At 37.9% G+C, this 18,255-nt stretch overlaps 1 protein-coding gene across 1 annotated transcript; it reads left to right on the forward strand.

Annotated features, from left to right (window-relative positions):
• The first annotated feature begins 14,997 nt into the window (after positions 1-14,997).
• Positions 14,998-17,409, forward strand: LEP (leptin). Its single transcript, XM_089677014.1, has 2 exons — positions 14,998-15,168; positions 17,038-17,409. The coding sequence occupies exons 1-2, from the start codon at positions 15,019-15,021 to the stop codon at positions 17,407-17,409; spliced, it is 522 nt and encodes a 173-aa protein (XP_089533140.1). The 5' UTR covers positions 14,998-15,018.
• The last annotated feature ends 846 nt before the right edge of the window (positions 17,410-18,255 follow it).

Consider the following 18,255-nt stretch of genomic DNA (forward strand, 5'->3'; position numbering starts at 1 on the left):
TTTGATGGGGAGGGATTTATGCTGAGATAGGATGCTTACACTTTAGGTGCGCAGTTTGCCATCTTCACCCTAGGCACTTAATGACCTTGTCCCAGAACTGCCCATGCTACACACAGGGCACTCAACAGCTCTCCTCCACCCCACACAGTACATAGCTTAGATAGGATTCCTTTACAGACACAGCCTCAATATGCATAGTGTATAGCTGGCTGCTATGTTGCAGTTCTGACCTGTGAAATTCCCAAATCTGAATGGCAGCACAGCAGCAGTAGCCAGCTACAAACTTTGTAGATCAGGGATATGTCTGTAAGAGAATCTGATCCGAGCTGTGCTCTGTGTGGGGGGGAAGAGATTGGCTGAGTGCCTAGGCTATGTGCAGTGTGGGGATGGGAGTAGGAGTGATTTGTCACTAGTAAACCCAGTCCTCTTCTCTGCTGACCCCTGTACACTGCCTCACTGACCCCATCCTTTACCCTGCTGACACCCTGTACTCTGCCCTGCTGACCCCTCTTTACTGCCCTGCTGACCCTTGTCCTCCATCCTGCTGATCCCTGTACAGTGCCTTTCTGACCACTGTCCTCTGAACTGCTGACCCTCTTTCTTTGCCCTGCTGACCCCTGTCTTCTGCCCTGATAACACTTGTTCTGCATCCTGCTGACCCTTGTCATCTTCTCAGTTGAACTCTGCTCTCTGCTCTGCTTACCTCTGTCCTCTGACCTACTGACCAACTGTACACTGTCCTCTTGTACACTCCACTGCTGACTGCTCATCCTCTGCTCTTCTGACCCCCTGTACACTACCCTGTTGACCCCCTGTACACTGCCCTGCTTACCCACTGCACATTGCCATGCTGACCTCTGTCCACTGCCCTGCTAACCCTGTACATTGCCTTGATAACCCGCTGTACACTGCCCTACAAACTAATGGTCTCTGTACTCTCTGTGTCCTAAAAACTGCTTACACTATTCTCTGCTCTGCTGACCCCTGTACACTGCCCTACTGACTCCAATACACTGCCCTGATGACCTCACATCCTCTGCCCCCCGACATTTTATACTGCACCCCCACATCAGATAGGCTATATCCAGCCATGAATATGTACAGATTTGGATTTATATATTGAAACAAAAAAGGATCAATGCATTTTATTACCCTACCCTCTTTACTGTTTTCCTGCAGGTCCAACAATTATATATCCTCTTCAGTATGTTATCCTCAATACTATTCAAATGCTTTTTGCTGCAGTGCATACTGATATTTACTAACAACACTCTAAAGCTGTGCAGCATCTGTTGAGTTATCCTTCACATGTATAGTCAGAGTCGATGGTAGCTAGTTTATATGATGATGATGATGAAGGTAATTGAAAGGTTCAGGAATAATGAACACTGTAGCAGGGGCGGACTGACAACTCATGGGGCCCCCCGGGCAATAGGGAATCATGGGGCCCCTGTGTCCTTGCCCAAACTCAAAAAAGCCTATGAAAAAGGTACCAGGGGCATCTCATGGGGCCCCCTACTGACCCCGGACCCTCGGGCAGTGCAGAGTTTCCAAATGGTCAGTCAGCCCCTGCACTGTAGTGTAGTGCTCTGCTCCATGTCTGCCAGCGTTATGATATGAAGTCAATACAGGTGCACACCATGCTTTTTTTTAAGCCTGGATTGTATCACTGAGTTTGTACCAAATACCTCGGGTGTGTGTAGCCTTATTAGTGCGCTTGCAACAAAAACAATTGAATACTATTTGTTATACTTTTTTTATTTGCACTAACATCCAAATTATCAGGGCAACTTTTGGTGTGTGCTCCCTTCTTCAAGGTCCAAGCAGTACTAATACAAAATGTTTTAGCAGAATATTAATAAGACAATCTTTGAGGGAAAAAACGCAAACAAACCTACAAAGCAATGGTATTAAACTTGGATAGTTAGTGAGATAAACCAGGGAGAGGGCTATGGATTGGGTGGAGGAGAGTCACAGAAGTGAGAGTGGTGGTACAACTGTTGAAAACAATTAAAAAATCATCAAGAGGTCCACATGTAGTCCATTATCTTTTGAATTATCAAAGAATTATCATTCTTGGTGCAAAAGTTTTCCTTTCCTGAGCAGTACTGAAGTTTCCTTTAAGAACCATAACATCCATATCTTCCATAGTATGGTCTGGTTGTGAGAAATGATGTCCCTCAGGTGTGCAAAAATCATCTTCTTTGTGTCCTTTATTTGTGTGTCTTTGTAAATTCTTGCATTCTTTGCATTGGGTGAGGCAGACAACATTATTGGAGGTATAGCTGTATGATTCTGTAATATTAAAGGTCCCTTTGCATTTGCAAAATACATTGTTTTCTCAAGGAAATAATATCACATTTCCCTTGATAAAATTTTGCATTGTGCTTTCTGTGAAGCAGTATCATCAGATCCACACTGTTGGCAACCAATAATATTCAGTTATATAGAAAAGTGACGGCAGAAAAAAACAGAGTGGTCCATTGATTGTGCCTGTTTTTTTGGTGTGTGTTTTTCTCTTATTTTTGGGGTGGGGGCGTTTGTTTTTTTTAGGTTTTTTTTTTGGGGGGGGGTTGTTAACTTTTTTGTTGGAGTATAAATCTATGCTTGTCCCAAGCATGTTTGGATCTATTTACTGTTGACTGGCTCACTACATCTGCTGCAGTTTCATATCTACTTTCTACACTCCTCATCTTGTAATAGTGTACTTGCATCAAGTACACAATACAAACAACTAGCAGGTTTTCTGCATATGATATCAGTTATGTGGGAATGAAAACCTGGGGCACATGGCCATTCAAATTTATGGAAACCTATTGGTGAAAAAGGTTGCTTATAGAATTCAAGCACAGTTGTTTAGAAGAATGTTGCTACATTTGTTTTAATATGTATATTTCATTAGGTTTCCCTTTATATTTAAGAATATTTAAAATTATTATTATACAGTATTTATAAAGCGCCAATGGTTCACTCAGTGCTGTACATTACAAAGGGGGACAGAACATGTGACAGAACAATACCAATACAATGCAAAACATGAGGGGATCGAGGGCCCTGCTCTTTCGAGCTTACAATCTAGGAGAAAATAAATGTGTTCTGGTAGAAACATTGCAGATCTCTTTCTGAAAATGCTAGCTGTTTGGCTTTTTCTAGTTTTCCAAGTCCCTGATTGAATCATTGTCAGTAAATGAAAAAACACTGAAGCTAGAGTCAACATGACAGGTAGAAATATTATTGATATTACACAACACATACCATGTATTAAAGCAGAAGTTCAGGCAAAATGACAAGATAAATATGAATAGTCCACCAAAAGTTAAAATTAAAGGCATTATAACCCTTTCTATCTGTACCTTGCATTTTCACCTGCATACAATGTGCTTTAATCTTGTCATTTCATGATGTCATTTGTTGCTCTGTATGCATAACCTATAGTAGAGTAAATCTTCACACTCCTTTGTCAGCAATTTCTGTTTGTATAGAAACAAACAACACAGGATGGTATGACTACACTACACCTAAATATAATCCAAAATCTGCACTAAGAAAAATAGACACCAATATGTAGCAGCTGGACACTGTACCTTGATACCAGGCACCTCATAAACAGTGTGCAAATAAAGCGCAGCACTTAAAACATTTCAAACAGAAATCATGATAAAAAATTAGAAAAATAATATAAAATTAATCTCAAAATGTTCATAAATGAAATATGGTGAGATCAAAGCAGAACAATCTCCAAATGCTGTGGTGAAATCAGAAGACCTCCACAGATAGCCAATGTGACACCAACCATTTGCATGCAAGGCTTACCAGAAGATATGTGACCCCCTGCTAAGAGTGGTCAATCTGCACTTTTATGAGATGTAATTGGTGACAACAAGGGAAATGTACAGTTAGATGGACACCCATGGAAAAGACAGGTAACCCTCCCAAGCCAATCTCCCTGTATATGATGGCTCCAACCACTAAAAAAAAGTTATATGAAACCAGAGCTCGTGGGGTTAAACATGTAATACAAGATTTCTCCACATAGTGTAAAAACATCAAATATCCAAGATTTATGCAAATATAAAATGCACTCACATGATAAAAGCATGTACAAGCACTAAAACAATTCTTTCCAGCATCCAAGATGGCCTCCGGCCAGTCACGCATGCGTTGTAGTGTGTGTGCGTGGCTCCACCCTGCGCATTTCATCATAAATGACGGCATCAGGCACACTACACCTATTTAAAATAACAACAACTTTTGAAAGTGTATAATTCCTTTAAGGAGGTTTTACCAGAACTTTTTTCTTCAATACTTCTTTCTTTGTTCTGATATCCAGCATCAGTCATCCTACTTTCTCTGCTGCTAGGATATTATGGACCAGCTGTAGTCTGTGACTGGACAGTGATGGTTAAGCAGCACAGCTACCTACCAGCATGTAAGCCCATGAACTGGTTGGCTCCTTTGTACTGTTTCTTCCTCTCTTTCTCAAAGCTCTGTTGTACAGGGACTGCAAGAAGCTGATACCAGGTCAAACTCAGATATTTTCATTACTTGTCCTCAAAAGAAAAAATACATTTAATAATGGACTAATGATTACAGAACTGTATTAATTGTGTCTTAATTATCTGCCTAGTGTTTGGCTTTAATCATATACCAGTATATGGGAATAGAGACGGGTTCAAGAAGGCCAAGAACAGCTGTTTTGCAATATTGGTTCTGAATAAAGGCAGTGCCAAAATACATTTTAAAGATATAAAGTAATTTGTTGTAACATTTAAAAAAGAACAGCATAACTGAATGCTTTCAGTATTCAAGTCAACATGAAGGTTTCCAGTTCACTTTTATTCTCTCGTAGCTCGCAGTAACAGAAAAGTAGGGGAGTATATCAACACAACACAAAATACAAGTCATTTTCTGCCCCCAGGTTATCACTCACAAGCCTTGTCTGATCACACAGCAGTACAATTTTAATTACTGTTTTGCTGCATAACCTGATTAGAACTTCATAGCACATGTATGTGATTATTGCAACACCAAGGTTCAGGTCTCTGCAGTGCACATCTGCTCCAATTAGTGTAGCTTAAGTAGACTGCTCCAGACAGATTGAGACTGTGTCTTTTCAACAGGTCACTCTGTCAGCTCATGCCCTGATCTCTGACATTTGTCTAACTGTTCATGCCCTGGATTATTCCTGCACATTGTTTGGACTAAATTGTTGCTTAGCTTGTCTGTGTTCATGCTGACTTTCTACCTGTCTAGAAACAGAACTCTGTTGAGAAATGGGTTATCTGCACCGGAATCAACTATTAGTCTGCTACTGTTTGCTCTGACTATCTAAGTGAGTAGTAAATAACAACGGTCATGCCGAGGATCAGCAAACTGCACCACATCCCAAAATGTAAATAAGGATGGATACAGAAAAAGAATAATTGGATTTTGGTCTATCCGGCTGGTCTGTGAGACACTGTGGCAGATAGGAGGCTGTTAAGCTTGGGGTCCTGAAAAAATATTGCTGACAGCCATGTCCACATTCTTTACCCACTTTTTTATGTGATAGTAAATCTGTGCTACATTGATGTTATTTTTCACATCCCATGGTCTTCCCCCTTGTTGAGGCCCCTTGTTAACTTTCTGGGGAGCCCCTGTACCACCAACCAAGATCTAAAGCTTTAGTTCCACCAACCAAAGTTTAACTCAATGGAGTTGATTTACTAAAATTGCAGAGTGCTAAATTTGGTGCAGATGTGTATGGTAGCCAATTGGCTTTTAAGTACAGAGGCCAAGGTTCTTCTTTTCCCGAAGGAGAGATTCCCAGCCTGGAGGGCAGCCTGCCCTCCTGGCAATCCAGCTGACAGTCCACAAAGTTTATCAGGGACTAAAGTGGAGTGCCAATGAAGACTTGCCTTGAGGGTTCACAGAGCAGCCTGCCTGCTGGAATCTTAGGGACATTCCAAGCTTGAGAGGACACCGTGGGTGCTGACTCAAAGAAAAATGATTTGAGTAACTGTTGCTTCTATTACCCCTGTCACACAATGTACAAGGCATCATGCCTAGCCTGGGACATTGCTAAAGGTGCTCCAGTGCTGCCCACTTGGTATCCCTCTGTTACAGGACTGCTCTGCAGAGCTACTATAAGCAAGTTTGTTCCTGTTAGTAATGTGGAGTAACCACAGCTCCCTGAACCCTATACAAGTTATTGCTGCAAGAAAGTTTGAAAAGACAACCCTTCTAGACTGTGTTTCCTGGATTCAGAAGTATGGAGTTGCTGGTTGTGTGGCTGCTGCACTAGCGGGAATAGAACAAGGGACTTTAAAACTGCAGGGTAGCGCTAAACTATGCAGAGATGCATCAGATTTTGCACTCTCCAGTTATAGTAAATCAGCTTCAATGTGTATAATTTACTGAGGACTTAAAGTCCTGTTATTCTTTTTATGTATTTATGCTTATCTAAGTGAGTATTTTTGCATTTATCCTGTGTCATTCGGTTGTCACCTCTTGTGACACAGTGTGTCCACCAAACTCTGTGACATCACTTAGTAGAATATAACAAAAGTCCTACATTTGATATTATTACCACCTTAAAGTGGTACTAAACCGCAAAAAAACAAAAAAAAACCCTGCAGGATATTGGCATAATGTGCTAGTATGCACTGCAAACTAGCACATTGTGAAATACTTACCCTAAATCGAAGTCCTCCACCAGAGCGCTGTCACTGCTAACAGGGTTTACATCTTCACCCGATCTTTCATCTGGCGAACATTTGAATTAGAGCTGCAATGACATCACTCCCATGCATGCGCATGGGGGTCATGGCTGTGGCACAGCTATCTTAATGGACGGCATGTCACTCATTGAGAGCATAATATTCATGCACCAGTGACATCACCAGCTGCTACTAAAGAAAATATCTCCTAAACATTGCACTTTTACTGTACCTACAGGTAAGCCTTATTATAGGATTACCTTTAGGTACAAGTAAATAAGAGGGACTTTACTACCACTTTAAGGCCGAACTCCAGCCTGCACTGCAGGCAGACATAAAAACATCATTTAATTTTCCAGAGATCTATGTTGTACATTTTTGTACAAATCTTTAAAGTAATTCTAAAGGTTCCTTTTACTTTTTTTTTTAAAATACCAAGCATTTATATACTTACCTGCTCTGTGTAGTGGTTTTACACAGACCAGCCTAGATCCTCCTCTTCTAGGGTCATCCTGTCTGTTGGGTGCCCCCACAGCAAGCAGCTGGCTATGGGGGCACCTGTGTCTATTCACACATAGAGTTGTGGCTTGGCCCTGCCCCCTCTCTCTCCTCATTGGCTGACTGACGGTGATTGACAGCAGTGAGAGCCAATGGCTCCCACTGCTGTCTCAGCCAATGAGGAGACAAAGACCTGAAGCAGCTGAGGCTGTCATTCACATCACTAGATTGTGATGGGGCTCATGTAAGTATTGGGGAGGCTGGGGGAGCTGCTGCACACAGGTTTTTACCTTCATGCATAGAATGCATGAAGGTAAAAAACCTTCAGCCGTTACAACCACTTCAAAGCTGGCCATAAACTGGTAGATTTCCAAATGAATATTCATAAAAACATTTGTATGAACATTATCAGTACATTCAATGACTGTAAATGCTTTTCAAAAGAACGTCAAAATGTTGTTTGCTTTTAACATTTGGTTTTGGAATGAATGTTATTTCCTGAACCAAACCACAAACACTGATAGAAATTTGTTTGAGAAAAAATTTCCATCCTGCGCCTTCAACTTTTCTTGAATTGTATTATAAAAAAACTTTGAATAAAATTCTACTAATGTATGACCAACTTTAGTCTCTTGGCAATAGCCTTCTCTGTTCACACAACAGACAGGTGTGGATGAATTCACTTACTGTCACTGATTTACTGAAATAAATAAACAAGTGCAGGTTTAAATTGCTATTGCATGCTTACAAGAATGACACCAGATTGTACAGATGTACATGTACATGCACATGTGAATGCAGTCCTTGGATTTATCTAATTGATCATACAATGATCTTCAATGTGTACAGTGAGGTTCTAGTTTACTGTGTGCAGGGAACATCCAAATAATGCTGTTTATATGCATTCTGTTCTGATAAGGTACAATAGGGAATTTTTTCTGTTAACATTTCACTTTAGGGAAAAAACAAGATGTGCTCAATAAGCAATGAAATTCACTTGTTCCAAACAAAGCACACTGTGATACTCCCAGCACAGTGTGCACTATGGTTTTTTTTTTTTACTTTTAATGACTTCAGTGCAGTTTTATCTATGTCAGAAGGGCAAAATCCATAACAGTGCTCCCAAACATTTGTGAAAATCACATTTTTATTTTAAGCTCACTAGTGTTTAACAGGTGTACACTAGAAAGGTGAACTGTACACACACCATAGCAAACTGCACTTATTAGTAAACTCACTGTATGTACAACTAATATATGTGAATAATTCTCTGTGCATCCTAATAAGAAAGTGTATCACATGATGTGCTTTTAAATACAAATCTTACCAGTATTTACCCTTGAGGAAGTCACGTGGGTGGTGATGAAACATGTTGGGGTGAAGTGTGATGACATCATCACACTACCCGGAAGTAGCTGTGTTGGATGGTTGGTAAAGTGATGCTGTGGTTTTTACATCTTAAGGAGGTAATGCACCTTATAATTTAAAGCTACTTTATGGTGGTGCACTGACTTACTGGTGTCCTATATCATGTTATTTTCATTCTTAGTCTTTAATAAATTGTTTTTTAAAGAGGTAAAGCACTATGTTAATTTTTTTTTTCAAGCTGAGATGGTGATGTTAAGTATAAAGCTACCCATACTTATCTTGAGGGAAAGTAACTTGGTGACAATGTCCGGAGGCATCTTGAGACATACACAATAGTAAGGTCAATATTTAGAGGAGAGCGCACAGTGTGAATGGTGGCGAACTCACCTGAGAATATTGCACAAAGAAATGTTTGCAAGTGCATGTGCAAATTAAGTTGTTACTAAAAACTCATTGGGTGAACAGGTTTATTTATATTATTCCCATATACACTACATAGATGGTGGTGTGCACAGTGATTATTTGAAGAACATTGATATTTGTTTATGGTCACTCTGAGTATTAATATATGAGATACTGTATATAACATTCAAAGGGGATACATTTGCTTTTATATTGTATTGCACTTTTGATATAATTTGGTTCTATGTTGCACTGTACTTTTTGAGATAAGATCACTATGTGTACACCAGTGCCTGTATGCAGGTGTTTGCATTACAGGATGGAGCTGGGTGTATTTTCATAAACTTTAGGAAATTAAGCCAACTGTATCATTGTCCCATTGCCTCGGTGGAACCAACCCTACACACATCTACACCTGTATAGCTATAAATATATATATATATATATATATATATATATATATATGAACACTGCATACATATACATTTGTAAATTCTATATAATCTATCTGTGTGTGTATAGATATAAATAGATCGATCTATGTATCTATCTATGTATCTATCTATGTATCTATCTATCTATCTATCTATCTATCTATCTATCTATCTATCTATCTATCTATTTTATACATATATATATATATATATATATATATATATATATATATATATTGTAGATAGATGAATAGATAGATAGATAGATAGATAGATAGATAGGTCTATTTATATATCTATCTACAATATATATATATATACATATATATATATATATATATATATATATATATATAGTGGATATATAGATAGATAGATAGATAGATAGAAATATATATCAATATCTATAAACACACAAGCACATGAATAAACATAGAGTGATTATATCAGAGTATTTAGTATATATAGTAAACTGAACATCCCGTGTCTCACATTTGTATGTGACATAATCCTTATGTAAACAGCCATAAAAAAGCTATAAAGTCTCATGCCGGTTGCAGAAAATAAGAGCACAAAAAGTTTGCACACTCACTGAATGAGTGCAAGTGACATAGACAGAGAAAATAAGTGACAGCATTCCTTGTTGGATGACTAATATCATCATTAAGCAATGTGGTCTGCCCTATATAAAGACAGCAAAAGATGGGATTTCACTCATACTTCATTCAAACTAAGGCTGACTTGTAAAGGTAAGGCACTTCTTTTCTATGTGAATTATTTTTGACGTAGCTAATATGTAGCTATTCATTTTAATTGTGGGCTGGTAGAAGTGAATATGCTGCATTATGTAGATAGATAAAAGGTAGATAGAGATATATTGTCTTTAGATGAAGTGGTCCTAATTACAGGAACAATAATTTTGTTTGCTTTTCCAAGTAGTAAGTGCAATTGTGCTTATTCCCCTGCATATTTCTAGGTGGTTATTAGGTTAGTTAGTACATGAGTTCATTTAAAAGCAGATTCCACAATATAAGAGTCAAACCTATAGTATCAAAATACCATAGTAATATGTAAATAACATTTTTCACTATACCTTGATATACTATAAAGAAGATGACCACCACTGTATTCAGTATCCATGTGCTGTTCTTATTTATGTTAGAACATACCCACAGTTTCCTATAGGACTGCATTGCCTAGTTCATCTTTTGAATGTATGTTATTCTGCATTGCAAGTTCCAGGTGTGCTTCTAGTTACTCATATTGGAACAATGTTTATTTGCGCCCTCATAGGCTACTAATGCTTTCTGAACATCAGAAGAGTCATATAACCTCAGGTGTGCCCATTTTTCTCATCCAGATCTAGCTGAGACTTGATTTTTTACATTTGGGATTTCCCTTGTAACTCTAGACTTAAATAATTGCATTTTTATACGATGTAAGTAAAACTCTGGTCCTATCAAGAAGATATAAATGCTTCAATTTTTCATGGTGCCTTTTTGAATACTTTATGTACATTAGTACTTTAGTGATCTATTTAATTCAAAGGCATATTGCAATGTAGAATTACTTTTGTACATTGATAAACAGGATATTTTTTACAGTAATAATAAAATGCTAAGATTTTGTTAAAAGAATGGACATAAGTAGTTGTAGCTGGGTAGATATCTAACTAAAAATAACAAGCGGATATAGTTTTTTAAGATCTAGGGCATTTTGTGGTTTTTGGCCTTATGGCAGTGGCAGTGGTATATGCACAGCTCTTTGATTCTCTGCTCATCTACATAGAAAAGCAGAGGATCAGGCCCACTCATGGAGTATTTTTCCAAGAAGGTAGAAATTGTCCCTGACCAATATCAAGTGCGTTAATTAAACTGTTACCTGAAAATTGTCACTTTCCATTTCTTTAAACCCTTTGCTACTTCACCATAAAATATAATCAGAATTTGAATCCAAGCATGCACAGTATTTATATGCATATGTCTCCTTTAATAATGTTGTGTACACTTAAAGATACAATATAATTGTCACGCAGGGCGCCCATTGCTTCTGTGGTTGCAGGGTGAGGTAATGAGCAGAAAGTCTTATATCTGTCTAGGTAGCAAGGGTGCAAATGGCTTACAGAGCAAATGATTGTGAAAATAATAGAGGAACATTAATGAAAATAGTCACAATTTTGAAAAAATACACTTCTGCTCAAGCTCTTTTTGGAGTTTCTCTCTATTGAAAATAATGGATTATGCTTTGTTTAAGAAGAGTGCCAAAAAATAAAATGATTCAATTTTTTTAGAGAACAGTAACATTTTGATGGGTTATTTAAACCCTAACTAAAATAGAGTAGAAATGGCCTGAAGCAGCCTTAAGAGGTAAATCACAGTTCTGACCTTTGTAAATAGTCTTCTCCCACCATAAAAAAAACCCCAAAACAAAACAAAAAAGAAAAACAACTAAAAAACAACAACATAAAAAATAAACACAACACCCCCCCCCCAAAAAAAAAAACTAACTAAAAACAACAAAAAAAACATTAGTTGGTAATAGCACCTTTGTTACAGTTTATCTCTCATTTAATGATTTTTTTTTTTTAATTTGTTTCCCCCGTCGTTGACTACATTTCCTAGAATTACTCATATCCCTATTAATCCCAGAACAGAGCAGGTACAGCCTAAATCACTTCCAGCAAGCCACAAATTAGTTTATTTCTGATATCTTTCTAGAAATGAACTACTTGCCTCAAGAAGCAACTGCAATCAGAATAATCAGTTTAAAAAGTATTACAATAACAACATTGAACAACGACATACATTTTGTATATTTTAACCAAGTGAACATACTACTGCAGCAGAGTTAAAATGATTAGCAGAAATGGCTCTACAAAGTGATTCCTCTTTCAAATGTTTGTATAGCAGAAGAGTTAACAGAGTGTTCTTAAGATCCAAGACCAGTTCGGGGAAAGACCCCTGTCATTTTCCAAATTGTTAGCATTCTCCAAAATGTTCTCTTATTGGCGGTTACTCTCTGTATCCCTGAGGCACACATTGCTTTCAGTATAACAGGATAACTATTAGCACACTGCAAACTCATAGAAGCATGAACGCAAAGAGGCTGTCATTTCCCAGCAAAGGGAAAGGCAAAGATTTAGTGAGTCAGTCCCAGCAGACGTGTCAGAGTCAAAAAAGAACTGCACTCATGAGGTCATTCTTAAGATTCCTTACTCATTTTTATAATGCAGCCAGTAGCCACAAGCAGCAAAATAATGCAGAGAAAGCAAGGTATACCACAAGTATATGTTGAACATGCTGAAACATTTCACATAAGTATACTTTTTATAGTAAGGTAATTACCCAACAATAATTAAAAGGGTTTTAAAAAAGATATTCAAATCCATATTAGTTGAGGCATCTTGGAGCAGAAAAGCAGAAATACGTGACACTTTATGTACATTAACAATCATTCTCACTTTGAAATATTAAAAGTAGCTCATGGTTGTACATATTGCTGTATAATAGATGTGGGATTTTTTATTTTAAATGTTATAAAATGTAAAGTAGTAATGGCAAAGGAGCCTGTAGTGAGGAAGTAGGGAGGCTGGCATTGATGTCCTGTAATTCCATATGTACAGGGTATCCCAAAAGTCTCCATACATACAAAAATTATCTCATTAACTCATATTATGAGTGGGGAGAAGACTTTGTGTGTATGTGTAGAAAGAGTTGGCCAACATGTAGAGAATATTTAGTAAAATGTGTAATGAATAATTTGGAAATAAAGGTAAATTTAGCTACAATTTTCCCTATGTATTGGGACTTTTGGGACACCCCATATTAGTCTCCTGGCTGTCATACTGATCTCATGGCTTCATTACTTTCTAAATCACTGATTTGGAACACGTATCCAGCTTATTTCTGATTTCAAGATGACTTTTCTTAATTCACATTTATTGTTTTTATCACAGGCACTTATAAAGCACTGACAATTTTTACACAGCACTTTACATATATATTATACATTCACATCAGTCCCTAACCCTCAAAGAGTTTACATTCTAATGTCCCTACCTCACATTCATACATATACATACTAGGGCCAATTTAGACAGGAGCCAGTTAACTTACCAGCATGTCTTTGGAGTGCGGGAGGAAATCCATGCAGGAACAGGGAGAACACGCAAACTCCAGGTAGGAAGTGCTGTGGTTGGGATTCAAACCAACGACCCTAGTACTGCAAGGTGGAAGTGCTAACCACTTAACCACTGTGCTGCCCAACACAGCTGTTTTAGGTCAGTCTTAATTATTGAAGCCAGAGACAACCATATTTTATTAGATTTTCTAAAATGCACACACTTATCTCAATGCACATGTACCGTTTAACAGAATTAAAATTGTTGCCTTAACCATAAGGCTTTAAAAATGATTGACCGACTAAGCAGTGAAGTAAGAATTAGGATAACCTTGAACTTGCATGTTAAAACATGTCAGCAAAGGCAGCTGCCATATCTCTATCCCTACAGGCTTACTCTAGGCCTCAAAGCTAGCTTGAAATTTCTCACTTCTACCCAATCACCAATTCCATACTAGTACTGCACACGTCATAACAATTATAAGAATACAAATACCACATTTAATGTTCTTATTTCACTCTTTATAATGCTCTAAAATGATACAACAGCCTCAGCTTAAAATACAGCACATTTCTGCTTCCTAATTACAGATGTCGTAAAAACCTACAGCCTTCAAAGAATCATACCCTAGGTATAAAGGCTGTTATTATCATTTTGTTTATGGATTATTTTATTACAATTGATTTTTATAACAACATCATTCCCTAGTTAATGATGGATCAAATCACTTTTAGCTGAAATAACAAATTATAAAGCTGCTAGTTGTTTTCAGTGTGCAAACTGAAGAATTCCCTACCAAGTAATAAAAATGTAACTCTCAGTGGGCTGCTAGAGTCCCGGATGAAGTCATCATGGAAAAGAAATGGAAAACCGAAACTGTGAAGGTCAACTGAGGATACACTGTATTTAGTAACCAGTTAATTCCACTGTGTCAGGCTCTGCCCAAAGGGGATATGAGTACATGAGCACCAACGTGTATTTACATTAATAGAAGGATTAACGTTTTTTACATTAAGTTTGACAGAAGGCATAGTAACATTACCATTGTGACAGAATCTGTGTGTTGATAGAGGAGATAAAACTGAGAGATTTGGGGATTTTGACACATAACTGGTGGGAATTTTGGGTCACATGGCCACTGCAGGGCTGTAAATATGTCTGAATAGGAACTCCTGTGGTTCGTGGTATGATAACCTCAGCCAGCATAACATGAAGGTTTTTAAACACTACTGTTATAGTGCCACATGTACAATGCTTACAGAGGAATCACTGTTTCTGTTATACTGACTTGAGTATATGGGAATGTTACCTAAACGTGAAAGTTTAGGCAGTATTATAAGGTATATATTTCTCTTGAGAAAATATTGCATATTAAAAGTACCGATTTGGACAGAGAGAGAGTATTGATGAAATAGCATACATTTATACACAAATGGCATTAAGTATATTCTTTGCTAAACCCATGTTTTATTATAGGATTGGGTAAAAGGAAAACACAATGTACTACACTGTACTACCATTATGTGGACTCAGCTTGATCTGGCTTCCTCTGTGCCATGGATTTTCTCTACAAACAGACCGCCTTAAGGATGATGCAAAGCTACTTTCAAGTATACTCATCACCAGAATCCAAGAACATCCAATCCAGGTAAGATAAAGCCAGACAGGAAATGTCAAGGGACGGCACCAATATCGAGTCCAATATTTATTGAGCTGAGACACTGACCAACTTGAATAATATGAAAGAAAAATACCTATCTATAGAACATTCAGTTTTGCAATATTGTGACCATGAAAAAACAAAACTTCAGCAAAAACTTTTTTTGGATATAGGGTGGAGATCCCTATTGTTTTAACTATCTATGTAGCACTTCAGAAATTTCCTGTAATAAAAATAGAATGGAGTGAAGAAGGTTTGAAACCTTTGTCAGTATTCTGTTGCAATTTGAACCACTGATAAATGATAAGTGCACTTTAAAACAAATTGCATTTATCCTTTGTGTCCCTTATCCCTGTCATAATCTAACCCATCCTACCCCTCTACTTATGCAACCTGTCTTAATCTGTCACTGTGGTTCCACTGTTTGTTTATATTTAATTGCAGAAGTCTTCACTGTCCTGGTCAATTTCATGCATTAGTTCCCTAAAGACTTCTATAGGACTGTGTCCCAAGACCACAGACAATCATAAAAAGTCCCATAGACGTCTATTGGGCTGAAATAAGGAGGCTTCTAATGAAATAATGGAAACATGGGTGTTGGCTTAATGAAAGTTATGCATCTGAGGATTAAGTTATGGGGACAATAAGGATAAATGCACTTTGTTTTAAAGTGCACTTATTCTTAAGATGATTTACCTTCACTTCTTGTCCAGATGACAAGTGTCAGACAGATTTGGAAGTGCAAAAAAGTCTTCTCAATGGGGACACAGACATTTTCATCTGATTCATATGTCACTAAAACTTGACTTAATAGGAGAAGTGAATTAAATCAAATAAAAATAAGCTGGTAATATTTATACTACTTAATGAACAAGCACAGACTTAGAGAAAGATGCTTTAGCAGGAGGTATGGGTAAAAGCCCTCTATAATACCTATGTACTGAACTTCTTATGACCCAGTATAATACAGCAGCCTGGCTGCCAGTACCATGGATACAACAGGATGAAAAACAGTTATAAAACATAACTGAACAATAGGTGAGCAATGGTGACAATATTGTACAGGGATGTCCTCACACCATAAACATTGCTAAATGTCACAGTCAGGGGTCAGGCTTGGAGACCAGTAGCAGAAGCGAGGCTTCCACCGACCAGTAGGTTAAGTATACAAGCAAGTCACCTGGTGGATGACATGGACTCACCCAAGGTGCAGGGTCTAAGCACCCACCAATATTCACCAGAGCTCCTGGTGGAGATGGTTTTGCTGCCTTTTAATACCACGTTGCGATCCTCATGATCACCCCACCAGGGGGTGAGAAAGCTGGGGTCCAGTAGCAGATATAGCAGGTAGGGATCAAGCAGAAGCATAGTCTGTAAACAAGGCAAAGGTTGGTAATGAGTGGTTGCAGTTTGGGATCAAGCAGAATCATATTTGAGGAAGAAGCCAAATGTCAGTACCGAATGGTATCGAAGATACGGAGGGCAGCAGGAGGGACAAAAACAAGATATTGGCTAGAGAAAGCACAATAATCTGGCAGCAAGTGCAAAGGTCATGGCTTAAATAGGAAGGAGTAAAGAGGTAGGATTGTCCAAGGAATTGTCCAGGGAGCTGTCCAGCATCTCAGGTGGCTCAGCAAGAAAAAATACTTCTTGATGCTGCAGAGGTTGAAGGTTCAGATCCTGTTTCTGACACTGTGGTTTATCAGCCATAGACTCTTTTATTGCAATGCTTTCAAATGCTATTTATAGTCCTGCTTGCTTAAGGATTTTATTACAAGTAGGAAGACAGTTGACATAAAAATGAGTGGTATACTTAACAGTTAAACATTGATTAACAATTGTTATACTTTTCCACAGTTCAACTACCCAAGCAGCCTGAAAAGCAGTGGCTTGGATTTCATTCCGGATGAGCAGATACTTGAGAGTTTGGAGAAAATGGATGAGACTCTTGAAATATTCCAGAAGATTTTGGCCAATATCCCCATGGAAAATGTAGAACAAATGCTGAGTGACTTAGAAAACCTTCGCAGCCTGCTACAGCTACTCAACCGCATTATGGGTTGCATAGTCACAGAGCCCAGACAAACCAATGTAATAGAGAACTTAAAGGAACAGTATGAAAATGCCTCCTATACCATGGAAAAGGTGACACTTGAGCGTCTTCAGAAATCATTACACAGCATCATGAAGCACCTAGATTATATTACAGACTGCCAAAAAGTAGTTTAAGGATCTACAGAGCCATTAGTGAGATTTGTTTCATCCAGAGACATAATGGAATGGTTTGAAGTGGACAAACCTTTGTAATATTTATAATTCAGGTACTCTTGTTGCTGCAGTCCTGATGAAGCTGTGCTTCTATTAGGTCACTCACATCATAATAAGAAGTGTTATATTCTGTAATTCAACAAATGTTTGGAAACAATAGTTAACAACACACTAGGGTTGATTTACTAAAACTGGAGAGTGAAACATCTGGTGCAGCTGTGCATGGTAGCCAATCAGCTTTTAACGTCAGCTTGTTTAATTAAGCTTTGACAAACTGGACGCTGATTGGTTTCTATGCAGATCTGCACCAGATTTTGCACTCTTCAGTTTTAGTAAATCCATACCATTGACTACTTTTGCTGTTACTTTCCCATATACCTTCAGCATAGTCAGTATAGGCAGAAGATATGATTTTTCTTTTTTAATGCAATCTTTATTTAACGATGATATCAAAGTGACTTTTCAAACACTAAAATGCACTAGTATGTAGATTAAGAAATAGTATTCCCTTTGGAACAAAGTGCCTGCATGGATTTATGCACTGTTTTAGTTTAATACATTCCATGTAATTCCATGTGAATAAGGTACCCTAGGAACCAACAACGTCTTCCAATAGAAACCATATGTTTACATTCTAGAATTCGTTTTTGTCTGAAAATGGTAGCAGCTTACTTGGGACAGAGTTCAAGCTCAACCTTGAGAAGGTTAAGTATAGGTGCCCTTTGCACCCTAACATTTAAAACCTAATAATAATAAGGCCATATTTTCAGTCCCCTGAATTAACTTGTATCTTTTTCTTAAAAACAT

This window comes from Staurois parvus, unplaced genomic scaffold (genome assembly GCF_062004578.1).
Source record: "Staurois parvus isolate SC_StPar_1 unplaced genomic scaffold, SC_StPar_1.0 ptg000175l, whole genome shotgun sequence".
NCBI lineage: Eukaryota > Metazoa > Chordata > Amphibia > Anura > Ranidae > Staurois > Staurois parvus.